This window comes from Pleurodeles waltl, chromosome 9 (genome assembly GCF_031143425.1).
Source record: "Pleurodeles waltl isolate 20211129_DDA chromosome 9, aPleWal1.hap1.20221129, whole genome shotgun sequence".
Taxonomy (NCBI): domain Eukaryota; kingdom Metazoa; phylum Chordata; class Amphibia; order Caudata; family Salamandridae; genus Pleurodeles; species Pleurodeles waltl.
This window is the reverse complement of record NC_090448.1, coordinates 430,982,748-430,997,941: the sequence shown is the minus strand read 5'-3', so window position 1 is coordinate 430,997,941 and position 15,194 is coordinate 430,982,748. Positions and strand designations below refer to the sequence as shown.

The window sequence follows — 15,194 nt, the reverse complement described above, 5'->3', positions numbered from 1 at the left end:
TCGAAAGGGGAATTTGTTCTTACAGCTCCTCATTACTGCTCCATGCCCTTGGCAACCCAGCTTCACACCACCTTATCTGTACTTAACAATGTGCTTCTCATTAAGTGAAGACTGGTACAGAGGCAGTTGGAAATCAAAGGATTAAACAACCAGAACAGAATTGCACGGAAAGTTTAAATGTAAATTTAAAAAACAGGCCTTAACTCCAGCTTGTTCAATACAGACTTTTAACACACATTTAATTATGAAGTTATACGTGAAAATCTCAGAAACACAATATAAGGAGAAAATGGTAATAGGAATATATAATTTCCAAGACATTATAACACCAACATGTTTAAATAATATTTGCATAGATGCGGTTTACATAAGATTTTTGCAGGCTTCTGCTCGTATGTGCACCTCAACAATATGGCTCTGCAGTGCACCACATTTACATAAAAGAGGTTTACACATGTTATATACGCACCTGATTGCTCCTCTTCAAAGTATGATGGCACAGCCAAGTTATTCTCTTTCAGTGTTGAGTGATCTAAGTACTGAACAACCCCTTCCAAGCACCAAATCCTGGGACTCATGAGCACAATAGCAGTCAATTATTCTACAGCCATTCAAGTGTTCTTTTAATTGTTAGTGCATACTGTAAAGGCTTTACTGAGAAGAATAAAGTTTAATCTATCATTTGAACCCTGAGACATGAGAAAACCTTGTCACTCTTTAACCTGCCCCTAAAGCGGGATGTCAGCCAGGGATTGCACCAGGTTAAATCCAGCATACTGAGCTTCAATATCGCTGTGGTGTCATAATAGCTTTCTAAATTCAGAGCTGCTCTGTGGAACTGCTGTGCATGTTTACAGTGCTCCAAAGTAGACTAATCCCAGAAGAATCCCATTGCTAGAGGCTGAAGGGTCGGATTAATTACTAAGTTTGATGCAGTCATGTCTGTAGTGATGCCTTGAGATGTGGTCAAACAGTGCAAGGCAATGCGCTACCCAGATTTCCTTCAGAAATATCAAAGGAAAGTGCAAGCTTCAGACTGAAGAGGTGGACGGGAAAATATCTATTGGCAGAATTTAGCTGATAACCTGATTTCTTGACCTGTGCCTGCCTAGAAGTGTTGTATTAAAATAGCTTTCTGGGCTCCTATGCCTACTATAGATATGTGTGAGTATTAACACTTCTACTATATATATATATATGTGTGTGGTCATATGTCTCCTATAGATATGTGTGTTCATGCATATATTTAAGATGTGGGTGCGTGTTCATGAGTCTCCTGTAAATATGTGTGTGCTCTTATATTTACTGTAGATATGTGTGTGTGCTCATGCATCTACTGTAGATATATGTGGGTGTTCATGTGTCTACTGAAGATATGTGTGTGTGCTCATGTGTCTATTGAAGATATGTGTGTGTTCTTGCATCTACTGTAGATGTGTATTTTCAGATGTGTACGGTAGATGTGTGTGTGTGTTTACGAATCTACTGTAAATATGTGTGTGCTCCTAAATCTACTGTAGATTTGTGTGTGTATTCATGTTTCTACCGTATATAGATGTGTGCTACTGTGTCTACTATAGATATGTGTGTGTTCATGTGTCTACTGTAGATATGTGTAAGCTTATGTCTCTACTGTAAATATATGTGTGTATTCATGTGTCTACTGTAGATATGTGTATGTTCATGTGTCTACTTTAGATGTGTGTGTATTCATGTGTTTACTAAAGATATGTGTGTGCTCCCATGTCTGCAGCTGATATGTATATGTTCTCATGTGTCTACTGTTGATATGAGTAGGTGCTCATTTTTCTCTTGTAGATATTCATATTTTTTCATGTATCTACTGTAGATATGTGTGTATGTGTTCATCTGTCTACTGCACATATGTGTTTGTGTTCATGCATCTACTGTTGATGTGTGTGTTTGCGTATATGTCTATTGTAGATATGTGTATGTTCATGTGTCTACTGTAAATAATTGTGTGTGCTCATATTTCTACAGTAGATATGTGTGTGTTAATGTGTCTTCTGTAGATATGTGTGTTTGTGTGCTACATTCTTGCGTCTTCTGTAGATATGTGTCTGTAAGAAATGGGGTTACTGGTTGAGGGGGTGAAACCCTTCTCAAACAGCAACCACAATTCTTGTCAGTCAAATCTTGAACTCACAAGCAAATCCCAAATTAACCAGTGCTCGACTGTCTGCTAGCTTGGCACGAAGCAGTCAAAATTAACTTAGAGGCAATGTGTATAGCATTTATGCAGCACTTCAAACAGTAATAAAGTTAAAACATTTCACAAGAAAAATCCCACACCAATTTAGCACTATAGAGCATAATTTATTAAATAAATCAACACCCAAATGACAAAAATGTAAACAGTAGAACCGTAGATATTAAATTGTAACCCCTTGGGTGCCCTGGACGAGCTGGTCTCACCCTCTGCCACAGTGGCCGTGTGTCAAGGGCGAGACCAGCACGTCCTGCACCCGGCCCATGAGGGGAGCGCTAGCGCTCCCCCTGTGGGCCTCCCACCCCCCTCCCCTGGGCAGGGATGGAAGGGGAATCGCTTCCCCTTCCATCCCCGGCCCCCCCAGTGACGTCTGGTGACGTCAGCGCGCTATCATCAGAGGCCCCCCCATCGCGCTGGAAGGAAGAGAAATTAAAGCATTTCTTTCCAAATGGGAGGTGGGGGATGACAGAGAGGCATCAAAGGAAAGGAAAGGCTTTTCCTTTCCTTTGATGTCTTTCTGAGCATTTCTGCAGCCCGATCGTGAAGCGATCAAGCTGCAGAAATGCATACTAGACACAAGGGATGTTTGTTGTGTGTTTATGTATAAGGCGAGCATTATTTTATTAGGAATGTTCTGCCCCCCCGGGGGCAGATCAGCCTATTTTAATTCAGCCGATCTGCCCCCAAGCGGGGCAGAAGCCACTTGACACCAGAGATCATTTATTTTTGTTTTTTTACATGTGGGGATAGACCCCTTATGCAAGGGTCACTCCCCTGTGGGGGCAGATCGGACTACTTGTATTTGGCCAATCTGCCCCCTTGGGGGGGCAGAAACCACTTAGGCATAGGGATTTGTGTGTGTGTGTGTTTTGTTTGGGGAGGCAGCCCCTTGGGCAAGGGTCACTCCCCATGGGGGCACATTACTGTTGGCCATTTCTACCACCCTTGGGGGCAGATCGGCCTATTTTTATTAGACCAATCTGCCCCCAAGGGTGGCAGAAACCACTAGACACCAGGTCTTTTTTTTGTGCCAATTTCACGCAAGGGGAGCGACCCCTTAGGCAAGGGAAACTCCCCAGGGGGAAATTTATTTTAGGCCATTTCTGCCCCCCTTGGGGGTAGATCAGCCTATTTTAATTAGGCCGAGCTGTCCCAAGGGGGTCAGAAACCACTAGGCACCAGGGATTTTTATATTTATTTATTTTTTACTGATGTGGAGCGGCCCCTTTGGCAAGGGTCTCTCCTCTGTGGGACAAATTTACTTAAAGCCATTTCTGCCCCCCCCTTGGGGACAGATAGGCCTATTTCTACTAGGCCAATCTGCCCCCAGGGTGAGCAGAAACCACGTAAGCACCAGGGATTGGTGTGTGTGGGTTTTGTTTGGGGGGACAGCCCCTTGGGCAAGGGTTGCTCCCCATGGGGGCACATTACTGTTGGCCATTTCTCCCCCCATGGGGCAGATCAGCCTATGTTTGTAAGGTCCACATGCCCCCAAGGGGGGCACAAAGCCCACCAGACACCAGGGAACAATTATTTTAAAAAAAAGAGGGTGGGGTATAGCCACAGTCTCCCCCCAAACAAATGGGGACAAAGTTGTTCTGCCCACAGGTGGGCAGTTTGGGCAATTACCCCTGATCCACTCACTGGGGGGGCAGAAAGCCTACTAGGTGCCAGGGAATTTAAAAAAAAGGGGGGTGGTGGCTACCCACCAGTATGGGCATGGTTATGTCCCCACCCCAACTGAAGAGCGTAACAGTCTTTCAGCTCTCCCCCGCACATTAAAAGATCTTATCCCAATGGCAAGCAAGAGGACGTTTGATTATTTTGGGTTTTGGTTTTACATTTGGGCCATGAGCCTGTCTCTCAAAATCGTCCCATTTGGAATGGTGAGGGCTGCACTTTTTGGACTTCAGGACGCTGCCATGTAGAATAATCTGTGAGACCTAGACACATCTGAAAATTAAACATCTGGGTGAGTCCTGGGTGGTGTGCTTCACATGCACCCTGCATCATTTTCTTACCCACAATGCCCTGCAAACCCCCAACTTTGCTTGAAATCACACCTTTTTCCCACATTTTGTGATGGAACCTTCTGGACTCTGAAGGAATAAACAAAATTCCTACCACCCAGTATCTCAGCATTGTCGCATTTATACCAATACAAATTTTGCCCCACTTTTCAGCCTAAAAATGTATTTTTTCAAACTGCCCTTTTGGACCCGCTTTGGTTCCCCCTGAATTTTGACATGTTTTTGGCTCTTCCCTGTCACAAGCACTTGGCCCACCTACACAACTGAGGTATCATTTTTATTGGGAGACTGAGAGGAACATTGGGTGGTAAGAAATTTGTGCCGGTGATGTGCTACCACACAGAAATGTGGTGAAAATTTGATTTCTTAACTAAATTTAAGGTTTGCTAAGGATTCTGGGTAACAGAACCTGGTGAGAGTGCCACAAGTTATCCCGTCCTGGGTTCCCGTAGGTGTATAGTTTTCAGAAATGTCGAGGTTTGGTAGGTTTTCCTATGTGCCGGATGAGCTAGAGGCCAAAATCCACAGCTAGGCACTTTGCAAAATACAGGTCAGTTTTCTTTGGGAAAATGTGATGTGTCCATGTTGTGTTTTGGGGCATTTCTTGTTGCGGGCTTTAGGCCTACCCACACAGTGAGGTACCATTTCTATCGGGAGACTTGGGGGAATGCTGAGTGGAAGGAAATGTGTGGTTCCTCTCAGATTCCAGAACTTTCTATCACTGAAATTTGAGGAAAAAGTGTTTTTTTGCCAAATGTTGAGGTTTGCAAAGGATTCTGGGTAACAGAACCTGGTGAGCGCCCCACAAATCACCCCATTCTGAATTTTCCTAGGTGTCTAGTTTTTAAAAATGTATAGGTTTCGTTGGTTTCCCTAGGTGCCGGCTGAGCTATAGGCCAAAATCCACAGCTTGGCACTTTCCAAAAAACACATCAGATTTCAAGGTAAAAATGTGATGTGTCCATGTTGCATTTCCTGCCGCGGGCATTAGGCCTACCCACACAAGTGAGGTACCATTTTTATCGGGAGACTTGGAGGAACAAAAAATAGAAGAACAAGTGTTATTGCCCCTTGTCTTTCTTTAAATGTTTTCCTTCCAAATGTAAGACAGTGTGCAAAAAAGATGTTTCTTTGAGAAATACCCTGTAATTCACATGCTAGTATGGGACCTCGGAATTCAGAGATGTGCAAATAACCACCGCTTCTCAACACCTTATCTTGTGCCCATTTTGGAAATACAAAGGTTTCCTTGATACCTATTTTTCACTCTTTATATTTCACCAAATGAATTGCTGTATGCCTGTATCCAATGAAAACCTATTACAAGGTATAGCTCATTTATTGGCTCTGGGTACCTAGGGTTCTTGATAAACCTACAAGCCCTATATATTCCCACAACCAGAAGAGTCCAGCAGATGTAACGGAACATTGCTTTAAAAAATCTGTTATAGCTGGAAAAAGTTATAGAAGAAAACGTGGACAGAAATTTCTCTTTTTTCATCAATTTAATTTTTTTTTATTTTAGCTGTTACTTTCTGTAGGAAAACCTTGAAGGATCTACACAAATGACAGCTTGCTGAATTCTGAATTTTGTTTACATTTCAGAAATGTTTAGCTGTCTGGGATCCAGCACTGGTTTCACATCCATTTCTGTCACTAACTGGAAGGAGGCTGAAAGCACACAAAAAAAGTAAAAATGGAGTATGTTCTAGTAAAATGCCAAAATTGTGTTGAAAAATGAGGTTTTCTGATTCAAGTCTGCCTGTTCCTGAAAGCTGTGAAGATGGTGATTTTAGCACCACAAACCCTTTGCTGATCTAATTTTCAGGGAAAAGAACACAAGCTTTCTTCTGCAGCCCTTATTTTCCATTAAAAAAATAAAATAAAACATTTGCTGTATTTTGGCTAATTTCTTGGCCTCCTCCAGGGGAACCTACAGACTCTGGGTGCCTCTAGATTCCCTAGGATGTTGGAAAAAAAGGAGGCAAATTTGGCATGGGTATCTTATGTGGCCAAAAAATTATGAGGACCTAGGCGCGAACTGCCAAAAAAAGGCTCTGTACCTGAGGGGAAAAGGCCTGGCAGCGAAGGGGTTAAAGATGTAAGTGGAAATAGCACCAAAAAGCCCAAAGCGTCACTCACAGCCATCTGGTCGTGCAAGACTGGGAGAAAGTATTGAGTTCAGGCCTGCCACAATGGAGCGCATGTCAGATATAGGGGCCAAGTTATGGCCGCTGAAAAGTTACCTTCTCAGTGCATCACAAAGAGTATCATTTGCATGGAAAGGGGCCGTGAGGAGTAGGGAAGCTTTGCAGATGTACATCTATGTAGCGTGAAGACCACTCCTGGCATTGTGGATGGTCATTGCTGTAGTGCAAAGATCCTGCTTTTTTGGTGCTCACCGTGAGTGGTAAATACTGTAGCACGAAGAGTCAGGGTGGTGGAACTCCCATTGGTGGGCTGTGAGAGTGACAATGTTTTGGCAGCAGTGGGCCCTTTCATGGTCGCAAAGAGCCCAAAAACTTCAATTCAGCCTCTCTGAGGCTACACCAAGGGTTCAGCACCTGATGGCACCACTTGGGGCTGAGGGGCTTGCTCCAGATGGATATGGATGCCAGTTTAGGTGGTTGGAACCCTGCTATGTCTCTGTGGCTCTGAAGAAGAAACCAGCAGACTAGCCCTTGGAGTCACTCTGGAGGTCCTGGGTTTAGGTGCAGGTCTAAGTCCCTCTGACTCAGACAGGAAGGAAGGAGGGCAATAGGGCATCAATCCAGCAATTCAGCAATCCAGGATAGCAGTCCAAGAGAGTGGCAGTCCTTTCAGCATCATAACAGTCCTTCTTCCTGGCAGTCTCCGCAGGTCCAGAGGTGCACTGAGGAGCTGTTGTCTGAGGTCCAATATTTATATCTGGTGCCTTCTTTCAAGTGGGAGAAGCTTCTAGAGGTTTCCCTTTGATGTTCACAGGTTTCCTGCCTCCCCTACCCTGGCTCCAGACTAACTATAGGAGGTATGCAATTTCTATGTAAACGAGACTGTGCCTAACTTGGTCCTCCCATCCTACTAGTGACGATCCATCCCGCACACCTAAGTTCGCTATTGTGTGGCGCTCTCTAAGAGGAATACACAGAGTCCAATTACCAACTATACCCTCTCAGGAAACCCAGAGACAAGCTGCAGACACTAAGGCCCTCATTTAAACATTGGTGTAAAAGCCACCTACCGCCGCGGTGACGGCTGCCAAAATACCGCCACCGCAGCTACCATCCGTCCGCCAGGTTATGAGTACTGCGGGCTTCCGCCACAATAAGGGCGGAAATCCGGCAGTGATCAGTCTGACTGACACTGGTAAGCTGCCGCTGCTACCACCAGCACCGCCACACCAGTAGAACGCTGCCAGCCGTTTCCTGACCTGTGATACGGCCTGGTGGTGTTCAGCTGGTGGGCGCTGCTGGTGGAAGCAGCGCCCCTTCCTGTTCCTTGCCAGGCGAACTCCCCGGAGCAGGTAAGGTGATCGTCTGACAGGGGAGGGGGGATGGGAGTTTGAGGGGGCATGTTGTGTGTGTGTGTGTGCATGTGTGGAAGAATGCGTGTATGAATGCATGTATGCCAGTTTGTGCATGAATGCGTGTATGGATGAGTGTAAGTGAATGGGTGTATGCATGGTGCGTGGGGGTGTCTGTGTGCTTGTATGGGGGTGGGGGCTGTGTGGATAAATCGGAGGGGGTGGGGGACTTAGGGTGTGATTGGGGTGGGGTGGGGGAGTGTATCTGAATGTCGGGGAGTGGGGAGGATAGTGTGTGTATGGGGGTGTGTGGGGGTTTGAATTTGGATGGAAGGGGGGTGGGGGTGTCAGGTGAGTGTTGGGGGGTGGGGGAGCCACCTACCGCCATGGTTTTCATGGCGTTGCTAATGCCCCAAAATCCATGGTGGAAGGCAGGCTCATTATGCCGTTGGCGGGACTGTGCCGGCCGCTGGGCTGGGGATTCACATCCCCGGTCCGGCGGCTCATACCGCCATGGCGTTATGAATGGTAAATTGGCCAGCCTGTTGGCGGTACTACCGCCACATGAACCCTGGCGGTCATAGACCACCAGGGACATAATGAGGGCCTAAATGTCTAAGGCAGGAACATGCCAACTTTCTAAAAGTGGCATTTTCAAAATTAGAAAAAAAATCTGAGTACACCATAAAAGAGGATGTTGCAATACAATTCCTAAGACACCAAACATGAACTGTTCACCTGTTCCTATTTGAAAGTTAGGCTTATTAAATGTAATAAGGTAACTCCACTGTTATCCTATGGGAGAAGCAGGCTTTGTAATAAAGATCAATTATTTTAAAAGTTTTTCACTACTAGGACATTTAAAACTTAAATGTGCATGTCCTACTACTTTGCATTCTCTCCTTTGGGCTGTTCAGGGCCTACCCTAGGGTTGACGTATATGCATTAAAAGGAAAGTTGGGGCCTGGCAAAAAGTTTATTTTGCCAGGTCGAAATGGCAGTTAAAATTGCACTACCATGCTGCATTTAGCAGGCCTGAAGCACCTTTAAAGGGCTACTAATGTGGGTGGATCAACCAGTGCTGAAGGCCGACGAGTAGCATTTAATTTACAGGCCCTGTGTTCACATAGTACCACTTTATAGGGACCTATAGGTAAATTAAATATGCCAATTTGAGATAAGCCAATTTTACCATGTCTTAAGGAGTGAGCACATGCACTTTAGCACTGGTTAGTAGTGGTAAAGTGCCTAGAGTCCTACGTCCAGCAAAAACGAGATCTGCAGGAATGGAGGAGGAAGGCAAAAAGTTTGAGAAAAGACCACCCTAAGGCTTATAGGTCTAACAGTGTGTGTGCTCATATGTCTACTGTAGAATTGTGTGTGCGCATATGTCTAATGTAGTTATCTCTGTGTGTTCATGTGAGTAGTGTAGATCTGTGTGTGCGTGTGTGTTGATGTTCTATGAATAACAAATATTATTACTAAACACAACAGTTCTCAATTTATCTGCCTCACAAAGACCAAAGGGTAAATTTACCCTACCAGGTTTCGAACCTGACCTGAGGTTATTGCACAGATCGCTGAGAAGCCAATTCTTAGGTTATTGTAGGCCCATGCTTTTCACTGGGGACGTTAAATTGCAGATCCCACATTGCAAAGTATTGTTTGTTAAAAAAATAAAAAAGTTAAGAAATAAAAAAGTGAATTGCCTTAGTGTTGCAAATGGAAATGAGTCTTAAAAAAGCCTTCATCATCTGTTTTATTTTACTTGATGGACAACATGTTTAACATTGTCTTAAATGCACTCTTCATGTTCCGAACATTGTGCTACAGAAACATGATATAAAGTTTATTTCCAAATACTGACCCAGCTATTTGTGCAGTGTTTGAGCTTTACGCGTTCCATTTTGACATTTGAGGAAAACACCCTAGGTTTCAGATACGCTACTTTACCAACATTCACAAAGTCAATGGTCATGGCTTTAAAATGCTAAAACATGTAAACTGCACTCATACATGCCCGTATAGTCAGATGCTATCGCATTCAAACAGGATCTATTGGCATTGCCAGTGTTTGTTTTATAACGTTTTCGTAGGCACAATGCAGTTTCTTAAACGGTATTACTGTGAAAATTAAGATACTACAACATCCCTTTACTAACTCTGAGCCACACTAGAAAACATATTTGACACCTACCAATATATTCACTTTGTAGTTTAACTCACAAACAAAAAATGGACTCCAATTACATAAGAAGTTGTAAGAAATCGGTTTGCTTTAACATACTTTGCTGAAGTGTCTAACTCTAACATTAGAGGGATTTATCCAGGCCGGCACTCTAATGCAAATTTCCTATTCAGCATTTCCTGTTCCACCCAGTGGCGGCTGTTGAAATTTGGAAATGGTGGGGGCAAAAGAACCAAATTGAAATGCACAAGCAAGTGAAGCACACAACCCCAATTCTTTAAAAAAGGTTGAGCAGGGCAAGCAGCACGTTGTTTCTCTCAGGATAAGTACTATTGTACTGTATGTAGTCTATTTCCAGCCCAGTACGGGAAATAAGCAAACACTGCACAGGGCTCCTTATGTGCATTTGCCCACCTGCATGTAAATACAAAGGAAAACTGCACTTCGTCTCACGCTATAACAATTTCATGGGGAGTTGATGACAACATGTATTCATTACATTATGTTTTGATATTATTAAACATTAGTTACAACCTTCCAGAAGGTGGGGTTATTTGATTACTACAGTACATCTAAACAACTCAATTTCCAATTTTAGTTAATCTATAAATAATCTATAAATAAAGTACCTGACATGGCGGCATATAGCAGAGGCTACTGAAGTGGTGTTGGCGCAGGGAATTAAAACTAGAAATATTCATTAATATTCATGTATATTGAGTGATGAAATCGCATAGAGAATGTATTAAGCGTAGAAAAATAATGCACACATTTGAAATGTGCCCACGTGAAGTGGTTGTCAATGTACACAAAGTAAATATTAATGCTTTATTAAAATGAAATATTGAGCATTTGTTTTATAAATGTAGTAATACATCATATCTTGGGTTATGCATTAAGTGTTAGCCTTATTATTTGAAAGCCTTAACTTAGGAGAGTTCCTGGCCTAGCTTCCTGGGCTCATGTCAAACTGTATTTCTTAACACGTTTAATAAAATAGCTGACTAGAGAATTTACTGTGAATTTTCCATTGCAATGAAGTAATGTGCTCGTGACTGAAGACTTTCTCATGAGAACTGCTTGCTAGAAAACGTTGTTCCTGTTAGTTTAAACATAGTATATGTAGCATGTGCTAGACTGACTTTCTCAGGAGAGAACAATAGAGACACTGACTGGAGTACGGATGCAACAATATTGATACCTGACGAGCTGGATGATGAGGACATTGCAAGCTGGACCAATCCTCGACATGTAAACTGTGTAATACTAGAAATCACTAATCGGATGTTTTAATATTATTGGATAAAAGTGATAACATACGATTTATTGACCAATAGAGTTTTGGGAAGTAATTTCTGACAATTCAATTTAGGCACACTCCACAGAGAGAGGAGACCACCATGCTCTACGAACTGCCCCACGAGTCACTTTGGCTCAAGTGTTTGACTATTTACGTCTTGATAAAAGACTTTGATTAACTTTAATGCTAAAGACTTTGTCCTTTCTAAGCTTTGCCTGATGCCTTACTGATCGAGCTGATGTCCTGGGGACGAAGACTAACTCTGCTTGCTGATCCATGACTGAGGATAGGTAAAATATTGAGATGTCAACTATATTGTCTATTTGCTTTTCTTTCTAGGTACCAACCGCTATATTTTGATAGAGCCATAGCTAGATGTTTTCCAAATTTTTGTTGACTAAATTGTTTTGCATGAAGCCCAACAGGCTGATGCTAATCTGATGTTAGTTGAGGAGTTCACTAATCAAACCTGCTATACAAATTAATAATTGGAGTCTTTTCTTTGCTGAAACTAGATGTATAAGATAACCTTTGCACAGATATTCTTGTTATTAATTTGCACCATAATATCAGAGTGTTTAGTAGTGCTAGCTTTGTTTAGATTGAGATTTTTCCACAGATTCAGCCCACCAGTATTGTTTCTGTGTGTTTATCATTTGATTCTGTGATTGACTTACATGACTTTAGTATTGTTAATATAGGGAAATAAATATTCTAACTTTTAACCAAAGGTGTGATTATTCATGACTGAAAGGTCATGGTGAGTCAATTACTGACTCCTATTGATTACTAATGTTATTGATCATTGATGATAAATGTCTATTGATTATTGATTTGTGATGACATTGGGCACATACGGTGGGAACATCTCAAACGTTGGTCAAAAGGTTAATCGACCCCATCGCGTCCCCTTGTAAGTTTACTTATTAAGGTTCAGACGCGCTATCAGTGGCACAACACATTCTAAGCATGCAGTCAGTCATTGATGAAAAACTGATGAGAGACTACTCTGAAATGTGTATTCTCTTACTTAACGAGTGACGTGCATCATGACTGCATGACGCTGGGATTTGATGTGCAACATCCTATTAACCGGAATTTTATCAGCGTCATGGTGTCACTCCTGCACCGGGTTTTTCTTGGAAATCGAGGGCTGAAACTGGGTAAGCCCTAATGAACAGACTCCCTTGCATGTGCAATGGTTATCCTGTATTTGCTTGCCTTTGGTTGCTTGGATGCTTGGATGAAAGGTGTGGCAGTCAGGCCTTTAATCAGGGTAAGCTTGAAATGACATTTTAGGCCAAAGAATCAAAGGGGCTTAGCCTCAAAGCCCTAATAGAGAAACCGCTGCTGGCTCCACCCCCACCCGATGGTTGCCAAAGGACGAATTCTTTGTCTTGGTCTTGTATTCCATTTTTCTGTACATGTACTGGGATACTGGGCATTTTTGAGAGGGTGGTGGATTATGACTAACATTTCACCCCGAGTTAACTACAGTACCTTTAGTTTTTTTAAGTTCTTCCACCAAAAAGAGGGCCTCCTCCTGGATCTGCTCTTCGATGCTCCTCTTCCCCATTCCAAAATTCCTTAAAGTCATAAGGGAAAATCGCCGCAGTTGCTTCCAGCGCTCTCCATTGCTAACTACAACACCTAGAACAAACACAAATTTGATTATCCTCAGAAGTAAATTGTTCCTTTGAGAAGCTAAGACCACGACACTGGAGAGATATGATTACTGGGTAGTCTGTGCATTGACTTTAGTTTTCTTTTCTATACATTATTCCTGGTTACCCGCACATGTAGCAATGTGAGCAAGAAAAAGGAACACCTAAAAAGAAGAACTTTCGGTTTCATGAATATAATGTGTAATAGGCAGACACTCTGCTTGGCATAAACACAGGCATAGACGAAGTTGAACTAGCGTATTCAAGATCCCAAGTAGACACACCCACTGCTTATCTTAGTTGCACCTTCAGAGCTACCTAATCCAACCACATGTGAGGCTATCACTTGCTCACTGCCAAAACCCTATCGGGATGATGCCTCTTTCCCTCAATGCCATTGTATTCCTGTCAATACCTGTCCATTGATAATATTGTTTTGAGGGACATAATTCTGCCCAATAATACACATTTGGAGGGAACTCAGACTCCACAATGAAGTCACATTTTCAGAAGTTGTCATTTGTTTGACAACAATCAAGGTCTGTGGGAAAACCATTAAGTGACTAACAATGTTGCCCACAGTGCAGGCGAGCATCCTTGATATTTGGGGACAGTGATCAAATTCAGAAAGGTTTTGTAGAACCATAGGGTCTCAGATCTTTCTATGAGGAGAGGCTTGGAAATATGTTCTAAGCCTGAACAAGAAGTTAATTATTACTCAATCAAAATTCCTTGTCCTCTTCTCTTGTGCCATTGTCTCAATGCAAATAACCCATGTTTTGTTCTAGCGGAGGAAGCATTGTATGGCGCAGTCAGACTCATGTGATTCTTCCAGGCAGTTTTCAGAAAAAAACAGGTGTGGAATTACCTAAGAACTAATAATTAGGCATAACCAAGTTAAAGCATGAAAGCATGCATGAATGCCAGACGTGTGAGGGGGGGTGGGGGGGAAGTACTATTTAATTTGAAAAATTCATTTCATTTAGGATTCAATAACCTTTCTGCAGTTTGATTGTGAAAGATTCTGAGACAACGGAAGTGAACGGTCTGAGATGTTGCAAATCCACACAATAGTTAATAAAAATGACAATCTGATTGTTCCTGCATGGCGTTAAACATTCAACGGGTGGCTGCCAACAGGGGTATCCAGTTGAGGGCAACCGAAATAGATAGTAACACATTAGGTCCAATTCTCAAAGTTATTTGCACCAGTAAATTAGAATTACACATCCAAATTGTCCTAGTAGTGCAAAATCTCTTTTCTAAATCAAAACGATAGCTGAGAATTCCTAAATGGATTTATCACACACAAATTTCAATGGGGGGAAATCTTCGAGCAAGGGTAGGAATGTGGGCACTATTTGGCATGTTTGCCCTCTGAGTTATTGACCTAATGAGTCATTTCGCAGAAAAAAACGAATCATACTGGGTCGAAATTCGACCTACCTTATAAGTATTGATGAGGTGATTTGCAGCCGTCGCAAGGATGGTGGTTGACTGGGGTCAGAAAACTACCAAGTCTCTGATTGCTTTAAATGAAAGGATTTTTTTTTTTTTTAATACAGCCCAGATGTTTAGAAAATGACCCCAATCTACTCTTTTTTGCTGTACTTGTTTTTGTCAACATTTACAAAGGAGAAGGGGTTCCTTGGGGTCTCTCTCCCGTTTGGGATGGATTACCACTAAATGTGTGTAGTTATGGATTTTGGATGCAAAACATTAATTCATCTCATTCTGAATCATTATTTCAAAGGGACTCCGTAAACATGTCCCTTTTAAATACAGAGTCAGTATTTAGTCGAAACTCAAATTGAAAATCGCTATTTGGGCTCGCTACATACCAAAAGACCTTTTTTTGTGGTCACAGACACCACAAAATTTGCAAATTAGACCTTTTGCAAACACAAAGAGGCGTATTTAAGAAAAGTGGAGCTGCACCACTTTCTTCCCACCCCTTAGCTCCCCCTCTACCGCTACCATGTGTGCGCCGTATTTAAAATACGGTGCACCATGGCGCAAGGTAGGGAACAAAAACGTAATTTTTTATTACGCTATTGATGTTCTCTGCAGGAGTAGCACCAACATTTTACCTAGGGACTCACTATAAATAATGGAAGCCCCTTTTAATGCTTGCTCTGATCAGGTGCAAAAAGTGCCAAAAAACAGCACAAGGAAATCTCTTAGATTTATTTACGTCATTTATTTGGCCCCCCTAACGGGGATACATTATGCTTGGCGCTGGCATAATGTGGCACAAAGGCTTACAAAGTGGCGCAATAC

The 15,194-nt window shown here is 42.5% G+C and overlaps 1 protein-coding gene across 1 annotated transcript in view; it reads right to left on the bottom strand.

Annotated features, from left to right (window-relative positions):
• Positions 1 to 15,194, bottom strand: part of LOC138259477 (cytochrome P450 2G1-like) — a 320,857-nt gene that overhangs the window by 185,510 nt on the left and 120,153 nt on the right. The window contains exon 3 of the mRNA XM_069207247.1: positions 12,751 to 12,900. Coding sequence (XP_069063348.1) covers positions 12,751 to 12,900 — 150 coding nt within the window. The remainder of the gene's footprint in view (positions 1 to 12,750; positions 12,901 to 15,194) is intronic.